At 36.3% G+C, this 9,241-nt stretch overlaps 1 protein-coding gene across 1 annotated transcript; it reads left to right on the top strand.

The window, feature by feature from the left end:
- The first annotated feature begins 956 nt into the window (after positions 1-956).
- Positions 957-5,943, top strand: irx4b (iroquois homeobox 4b). Its single transcript, XM_038299802.1, has 6 exons — positions 957-1,503; positions 2,548-2,709; positions 2,829-2,938; positions 3,235-3,391; positions 4,770-4,923; positions 5,008-5,943. The coding sequence occupies exons 1-6, from the start codon at positions 1,459-1,461 to the stop codon at positions 5,553-5,555; spliced, it is 1,176 nt and encodes a 391-aa protein (XP_038155730.1). The 5' UTR covers positions 957-1,458; the 3' UTR covers positions 5,556-5,943.
- Positions 5,944-9,241: the final 3,298 nt, after the last annotated feature.

Below are 9,241 nucleotides of genomic sequence, written 5' to 3'. Positions count from 1 at the left end.
ATTAAGGGGTTCCATTCAACTAAGAGCTCAGCTCAGAGCTGGAGAGCATATAGTTTCCTTCTGAGCTGGGAATGTCAAATGACTCTCTAGAGTTAGGTGGGGTACATTTATGCTGAGAGCTTTGTTTTTTTTTGTTTTTCCCCACAACGGGATATTAAATATGCAAAGTACCAAGGATGGGTACAGTGAGAATTTTAAAGGTTTAAAAAATTTCTATATTTCTGCAAAATGTAACCAATAAAATAATTGTAGTCTTGTTGGTTTTCTACTTGGCATAACAGACAAAAAGTGATAATCATAAATGTCTGAAATTCATTATTCTTCCATTTTTTTTATTTCCAAAAGAGTAAAAAAAGGGGGAACATAAAGAAAATCTATTACTAACATCTTTATTTAATTCAATTTCTCACACTCCCCAACTTACTTTCCTTCCTACTTATTTTTCCTCACAATTGCAGTTCTTAAATATTTACAGCATATAAACATTTTTGCATTTTTAATCTATCACAATTTGCCCATTTAGCTCTTTAATCCACAAAAAACATCTTCTGCGACCGAAAGGCAGCAGATTAAAGAAAAAGCCTTTCCACTTCATCTGCACATCTTAAGACTTAGTTATTAAAAACATGACAAGCCATTCAGCTGCTAAAGGTGCTTACTCAAGGGAATGCGTGGACTGTTTATTGTTTGATTAATTTGCTCGGGGGAGACCTGAAATTTCCCCCACTCATGAATACGTGGGTGACAGCGAGATTTCTCAGTGGTGACAAGTTATCTAAACTACAGAGGCAAAACGATTATGCTAATATCAGGTTGTAGTCATCAATCATCTCGTGTCAATGTGGTGTCAACGCATCACGTCCCTGATCTCCTTCCCTCTCCTACCCACGCCCCTCTGGCCATGCAGGGGGAGAAATGTGTGCATAGGTGCAGACATGCAGCTGTGGGTGTTTATTTGGAGAATTGATCACGCTTTCTTTACGCCTGGGGGACCAGATCTTAGAAGCACAGAGCTGTCCTCCTGGATGAGGGCTGAAAAGGAAGCTGGGAGGGAATTAATTGGGTGAGTTCCTTCATCCTGATGCGCACCGGGCTTACGTCAGAGGGAGATGCGGTTTAAAGTCCAAAGAGCGCACCGCAGGAGGACGCATGCTTAGATCAAAGCTGGAGCTGACTGATGGTTGTAAGAGAGCAAGCAGGGTGTAGAAAGTGAGTAAAGCGGAGAAGTTCCTTCCAGACGCGCTTTTGGATGACAGCGGTGCGTAAATGACTGCGCGCCACGGTTTGGATCAGAGGGTTAGACGATTTTATGATCTAAACAAAGTGATTACTGCGACGGAAATAAAAGTTTCTCTGATTTAGTATCAGCGGGGAAACAGCCTCTGTGCGGCACGGATGCTGTTGGATCTGGCCACGCGTTTTTCTTCCTGCTTTTGCGTTTTTTTCATACTTTGAAACATGGCTTACTCACAGCTGGGATATTCCTACTCCACCACACCACAGGTGAAGTACTTTTCAGTTAAAATATATATTGATAGATATAAACGTAAAGTTTGTTTTATCAGAAGCAATCAGTTTAAGTAAACTGTCCCATGTTTTAGATCATAAAGAAAGTGCGCAAACTCAAACAGTATTTTGCCACAATGCCTTTCTTTGCAAATCATTCTAGCCTAGCTATATATTTTTTACATTTCCCCCTAAACATGATTTACTTTTTCATTTAGTTTCTTATTTTTCTACTAATTGGTTTTGTTGTATGCTTTTGCCTTTACTGTTTATTTATGTTTTGGCACATTTGATGTGACTTTATATTGATTTTTAATCTTTTTATTTAACATATTTTTATATTAAGGTTTATCTAATGAATTTTATCACAGTTTTTTGTGTTTAATTTTACATATATTAGTTTATATTAGTTTAATTTTAATACATTTAGTTTACCTCTTTTAAAGTAAAGTATTTAATAAATTAAATGTATTGTTGTTGACTTTTTTGTATTTTTTTTTGCCTATGCATTTTAATCGTATTTTTTTCAGTAAATGAGTTTATCTTCATTTTCTATGCGTGTTTTGTTTCATTGTTGTGATTAATGATGTTTTATGTAGCTTAAATGTAAACATTTGCTTGATTTATTTATTTTTAATATTTTTATAAGCTGTTGTTGTTTTAATTTTACACTAAACAAAGATTTTTAAATATCAATTTGTAGAATTTTTTTTTTACAATATTTTGTTTAAATCTGCAATTTTTTTATTATTACTTACCTAGTTTTTACTTATTTTTTATTTTAATACATTATAGTTGTGCATTATACTGATTATAAATATTGAGTTCAGAATACCATTTATATGATGTTTCTATAATTTTTATGGGTTACCTACATAAAATGTGGATTTTAGTTTTTTTTTACCTTTTAATTGATGAGTTTGTTATCCTAATTGTTGTTTACATGCAAAAACAGTCAAATCAATATAATTTGTACATGTGTACTATCATAATTTTTTGTAGGTGAGACTAATAAAATTACTTCTTTTGATTTCTCTCTAGTTTCTGATGACCTCTAGTTCTCCTGCATCTCACCCAGTGCTTCGCTCGCCAGGACATCAGCTTCCTTCTGGAAGCAGCATCGGGGTTTACGGCAGCGCTTATCCAAAGACACACAGCTACTACAACACATGCGCCAGCGATGCCTCATCTCTCTATTCCAGGGTGAGTGCCAGGCCTCACCTTTTTGCTTTTAGCACTAATACAAATGGAACCACTTTGCACAGGTCAGAAAGAAATGTAGGGAGATTGCATTCTTGACATTTAAACTTTAACACTTTTAGGGGCCACTAGATCCCAAAGAAGCTGCACCCGTGCATTTGGGGACATCTCAGACCTCTGCCTATTATCCTTATGAATATACATTTGGGCAATATCCTTATGACAGATATGGGTAAGTTTTTCACTTGATGGAGAAATATTGAAATTTGAATCCTTTACTAGGATTACTTTTATAATCACATATTTGTAAAAACATAATCTATATTGTTTAACCTTTTTATAACAATATATTTAATTATAACTTCTGGTATTATCATATACAAACAAATTGCTGTAAAAATAATCACCTACAGAGATTTGTCTTCATTTGAAATATAATTAATATATATTTTAGCAATGAGTTTCTTACAACAAATTTGGTACCTGTTATTCATGATCTATTGTGTGTATATTATCTATCTGGCTCAGGTATTCCTGCTCTGACAGCTCCTCCCGTCGTAAAAATGCCACCAGGGAGACCACCAGCACGCTGAAGGCCTGGCTGCAGGAGCACCAGAAGAACCCCTACCCCACCAAGGGGGAGAAGATCATGCTTGCTATCATCACAAGGATGACTCTCACACAGGTATGTTGTGAAACGCTTAACCTGTTAACTTTTTAATGCATACTTACACATGCAGCAAAGGTTCCAGCTCAGGAAGCAGACCAGAGACGGTATGGAGGTAATCTAAATAAGCAAGATTTAAGTGTAATTCTAGGGAATGTTATTTAGGAGTAAGTAGATCAATGCCTTTGCAATAACCAAAAGCTGTATTTTTAATAATCTGTAACCATAAATATTCCATTCAAACTTTTCCTCATTCATACAGTATAAACAATTTTAACACTAAGAAAGCATTGAAAATGCTCCTTTTATGTGTTTTCACATGTAGAACAAAGGAATCACTCATCTCAAGCTGTGTTATAAGAAATGTCTGTTTTGTGTAGAATTCATAAGTCTGGATGTATCTGATTTAATTATGAAAAATGTACTCCAGACCTGCTAAAATTGGAAACGGCCCTTTGGTTTGGCACTGATAGTACTTAGTGCTTAATGCTTATGGGATGGGATAAAAACGCCTACAGTAGTTGTATTTTCCCATTTTGTCATGTTATTGTGGACTTTGTATTTTCTAATACATTTTAAAAGTGGTGAAGCCCAATCCTACAATATGTAATTTCCTTTTTTTTCTTCAAATTTTCATATCAAGGACTCAATTTAGCCCAATTAACAGCAAATGTAAATCTCTTGGCATTTTATAAGAGAAACAGGTCCTCTTTTAATATAGAACAAAAATAGTCAAAACATTACAATTCTATTGACAATTCAATTCCAATTTTACCCTGGTTATAATAACTCATTCAGTTTATTAGAACAATTAGTAAAAGTTTTCTATCTTAGAACTTTAAAAGTTACTGACTCCATTGAGTCTTTGACTTTGCAGCAACCCTTCATACTAAGCATGCATGTGGGGACAATGTAAAGCAATTCCTCATTATAATGGCTAATGCTAACTTCACCTGATGAATATGCAAGATGACATGGTGACACTATGAGCACTTGATGGGAAATATTGTAACATTTTACAACATATCATCAAAACCCTTAATAATAACGCCTCTTTTAAATTAAAATTTACTCTGAGCCGTGCAATACATTGATTTATAATTGCCAGGGAGAAATATATTTGCAAAAACAGCTTGAATTTGATATTTAATAGGATATATGTTTTGTGTGCCATGCATTCAAACAAACAGGGCAAATAATATTTGGGTATTTGGGTACACTTAACTGATCCTGTGTGTCTACACTAGATCTAAATATTAGTAGACATGTTAAAGCTTAAGAGGAGTGACAGGCACCTCCAGATCTTGGAAAAAAGATGGTATTAAAAAAAAAAATTCAAGTCGATCGCTAGTGACTCCTTTTACCAACTCATTTTAAGTTTATCTTTGCCTGTCAGGTCTCTACTTGGTTTGCCAATGCCCGCAGGAGACTGAAAAAAGAAAACAAAGTGACATGGTCACCCAGAGCTTGTAAAAGTTCTGATGAAAGAGGTTGTGATGAAGACAGCAGGGAAGCCGAGAAGCCGCTTAGAAGTAGCACACACATTCATGGTAAGGCAAACCAGAGATGGTTTCTCTTTGGGTTCAGTTTGCAAGTCACAGTCTCATCACTACCTGCTTTGGTTGTTTTGGCAGATCAAAGATGTGCTGAACTGCAGAGTGACCCTGAGGACTTCGACATGGTGGAGTCAGACGCGTCTGATAGCGACCCTAAGTCACATGCTCAACCAGAGGAGGATGAAGCAAACCCAAACACAAATCCACCACATGGGCAGAGGTCATCATCAGATTGCCCCAAACTAACAACAGTCAACCCTCAAAACAGCTCTTTCTTCATGAATCCAGATATTCGAAGTCCTGACCCCAAGCCAAAAATCTGGTCTATCGCACACACAGCCGTTCCACCAGAAGCCAGTTCCCAGCCAGAATACCCTCCGTGCATGCTTTCATCAACACGGTCCTCTTCTCCTGTGTACCCAACAAACATGGCGCTCACCAGCATGGACCGGCAACAAGAGTCACCAGTGGCCACACTGAGAGAGTGGGTGGATGGGGTATTCCATGGTCCTCCATTCCAGCAGCCCAAACCAACTGAGCTGTGGAAAGGCCTCAACGAATCCATGATAGACAGTGAAACATCTGGGCAACCCTTCGAACTCATGCGGTCTACATCATGTTTGTAGTCTATGAACATAGTAGCACTTGGACCTATGGACTAAAAACAAAAGTCTACATTTTGTGTTTGCGATCAGACAGAATGACTGTACCTCAAACTCTGATTTTCCAATCCAGGCTTGTTTCAATGCAAGACACTTTATAAGAGTTTTAATTTTCCATACTGTAAGGCATAATGGGCTAAATGGTAAAGGAGTCTTTAAAGGAAAAAAATATGTAGTACCTTTCATGTGGCAGTGATGCAACCTCCTTCAATCTCTGTGTTGTCTGCATCGTCCTTTGTTATTGCCTAATCCCAAATGTATTGACCCTGATACTCCCCTATACTGTAATTTCTACCTAGAAAGAAATTCTGAGCCTTTCTTAAAGAAAACTGCTACATTTTCAGAAATCATTAGCAAAAAGGTTGCTAGCTGTATTAACCTGAGCGGATCAACTGTACATCATCATCAGTTCCCTCTACGTTTAGTCAAGCGAGAGCAGATTAAATAACAGGCTCTGTTTTGCAGGACATAATGGTAGATAGTGTGTTCCAGAGCTTTCTCTTGCCTTAACGTTTTGGATATAATCCCATTATCATTTGCAGATCAAGACAACTTTTTACGGACCAGTGTATTAGGCTAGGCCTAGCCAGGTTGTGCTAAATCTATCAATTTTAAACCACTACATGTATTTAAACCCCATGGGATTGAACACTAAGTAACTATATACAATATGAACCCTTTAAACCTTCAAATCACATTGTTGTTATTGTCAGAACAACCAGATAGGTTACATTGTTTGACACTGCTAGCTACAACTTATTAGTTGACTCTACATCAAACTGTAGAGATGGATAGTTTTAGACTTTTAAAAAAGTTTTCATGCTGTCAATAATACTGAAAATCATAGCTTTTTTCAATGAGGTTTTGTGACTACAACATTTTTATTTTGTGTTGCTGTTTTTTCAAACAAACTTTGCCATTGTTTCTACCAAAAGTATGTTGGTTAAGGCTACCATCTATACCCATTAGCCTGACTGGATAATGGTGAGTCTGGAGGGATAATTTCCCAACCACAAGTCCCAGGAGAGCAAAAGACAAAGACCATCTGCAATTTTATTAAACAAATAAAGTGATGAAACATCCAGAAATATTTTCCAGCACTTAGTGGACTGACAAGACTAGGATGTTGGGCAGATGGACACCAGCATCTCAAAGTTTAACTTTTGATACAACAGCATCCAACTGAGGACAGTGCAGACATATAAAATATTAGTAAAATATTTTCATTTGCTTATTGAAAAAAAAAAATTAAAATGCAATTTTCTTTCCTTGCCATTAAAATTCCAGCAACATGACATCTTTGTTCCACATCTGAGAGACCTAACATTGTTATCTTGAATGCACAAAAAAATATCTTTTGCAGAGAACAGTCAGTTTACACCTGCTCCCGTTTCAACACACAATAATTCCTGACTTTTTACAACATTCTATGCAGACTCTATAGTACTTCAGTGATTACAGTCAAAATCCTGTACAGTTTCCACCCCTGAAACCAATTACACTACTGTACACTTGAACAACAGCCTGCAAATGCACCACATCACGAAAATAAAAAGTGCATTCTGTAGCATGGCAGTGTTCTCTCTATGTGCCCTCGTGTTGTCATGGAATTCCCTTCAGATGATGTAAAGTATTTTCTGGAGCTAAAAGATATACCTCGGAAGCGTTTGGATAAGTGTGTGTGTTAAAGAGAGAGAGAGTTTGTTTGTGTGTGTTTGGATGGACTGAGATGGGGTGGTGGTGTGAGAGTTGGTGGATGGGGGGTTGGGAGTGGGTGGTATTCAGCCGTGACTAATGGAAACACACAGATGAGGGTGCTGCTAAATTGTTAAATCGATGCCACTTCCACCTCAGCTCCAGATATAGCTGCAATCAGCGATGTGTCCCTTTTCATTAGTTGTCTTGTGACTTTGTCAACCTTGGACAGCGGGAAGATTCCCCTCACGAGCGTGAAAGAAAAAAAAACAACTCATAGAAGTGTTTGGATAATTTTCAGTAAGTCTCACATCATTATCCATTACATGGCTTTTGTTTTCCTTTATAGGCAATAGAACGATTGTATACTACAGTTTAAAAGTTCTTCCAATAAGCTGCAAAACAAACATCTCAAATGTTCTCAAACAGCACAAAACGAAGCAGAAAGAACAAATTTTTTCATCTTTTTCCCTTCCTGCTCCTTTTTTTTTCTTATTTAGGAGTGGTAATAAAGTATTTATCAGAACAGAGGAGGGATCTGCTTGGGCTTTGTATGGAATTAACCATTTCAGATTAAATAATTCAGGATGAATTCAACCGAGAATTTCATTCTGTTTCTGCTTCATAAATAAGTAAGATTTGAGATGATAAATAATGGCATCTGTCTTCTTATTTCGATAAAACTTTTCTTTCTCCAACTATCGTCCTGACAGAACCTTCATTGTGGCAGGCTGGTAATTTATCTTTTATAGCTAAGCCGCATTTCTTTTTTCACTTTGTCTAAATTTAACAGGCCAGGAACAACACAGTTTTGTTCCTGTCTTGGAAAAATAAATCTCGTGGGAGATACAAAGCGGAGCGATGTCATGAAGAAACAGTCCTGGCAGTCGTATAGGAGTTAGGAACTGTTCTCACCTTTAGCTGTTGGAGGGATTCATTATGTTTGTATAGAGAGAGACGGTAAAAGATTTTAGATTATTAGATAGCTGGGGATGAATTCACCTTGAAAGACGAGCAAATTATGATTTATTGTTTGAATATTGACTCTAGATTTTCTTTCAATGCTTCTTTTTTTCTAAACTATACATACAGTTACTAATTGGCACTTAAAGAGTATGTGATATATGCTGTTTATTTGGGCTGCATATTCTTTAATATCAAATAGAGAATATAGAGTTTTCCTATAGTTCACATTCAACACATCACCAATTGTATGGGTCCACTAGGAATTCATAATCTTTTTTTTAAAGATTTCCACCCGAAATGCTTCCAATCCTTTATACCATCTAACTACATGGTATAAAGGATTGAAAGCATAATACACAGTATTACAGTAAAAATAAGAAGACATTTGCATACCTTTCATTCAAGACTTTTTTTTGACTACAACAAACTTTTTTTATCATAGCAACCCTGCCAACATTTAAAACTAAGGAGTAGCAAGTGAAACGTATCTTTAATAGAAAGCCATAATATTACATAATATCACAGTAAGAGAAATTTTATAGTTTCGAGGCATAAAAAAGTTTTTTTTTTCAATGCATCCAAATATCAGTGCATTTAAATTATATTTACTTTGTTTTTGTCTGCTCCAGTACGACGCCTGTCTATGTTTTCTCCTTTACTTTTGACGGTTAAAACGCCTTAAATTTCTGTTTATGAGAAGAATACATCACTGCTTTTTCCTCAAAATGAAAAAAATAAATCACATAACAAAGTTGTAATGTTTTTGTTCAAGTTTTATTTTGAGTTTTCATTGGTGTTATTTAGATTCTTGTGTTCTAGGTATTTCTGATTGTATTTAAGTTCTGGGATATTTCCTGTTTGCCCTCTTGTGTCACTCTTCTTTCCCCTAGCTCCCTTCTTGCCTCTGTTCACAACTGCTCCCAATCTGCTAATCAGCCTGGTCTTTGTTTTTCTCTCCCATTTATTCTCCTCCTGTTCAGTCAACATGA

The sequence above is a fragment of the Cyprinodon tularosa genome, unplaced genomic scaffold (assembly GCF_016077235.1).
Source record: "Cyprinodon tularosa strain WSP-4 unplaced genomic scaffold, ASM1607723v1 ctg435, whole genome shotgun sequence".
In the NCBI taxonomy this organism is placed as follows: domain Eukaryota; kingdom Metazoa; phylum Chordata; class Actinopteri; order Cyprinodontiformes; family Cyprinodontidae; genus Cyprinodon; species Cyprinodon tularosa.
This window is presented reverse-complemented; position numbering and strand designations above follow the sequence as displayed.

What these genes read in the sequence shown, in the direction of transcription:
- irx4b (XM_038299802.1), top strand. Translation starts at nt 1,459, where the DNA reads ATGGCTTACTCACAGCTGGGATATTCCTACTCCACCACACCACAG. An exon ending in CCTCATCTCTCTATTCCAGG is followed by an intron (nt 2,710 to 2,828) that starts GTGAGTGCCAGG and finishes TAACACTTTTAG; the next exon opens with GGGCCACTAGATCCCAAAGA. An exon ending in AAGTAGCACACACATTCATG is followed by an intron (nt 4,924 to 5,007) that starts GTAAGGCAAACC and finishes TTGTTTTGGCAG; the next exon opens with ATCAAAGATGTGCTGAACTG.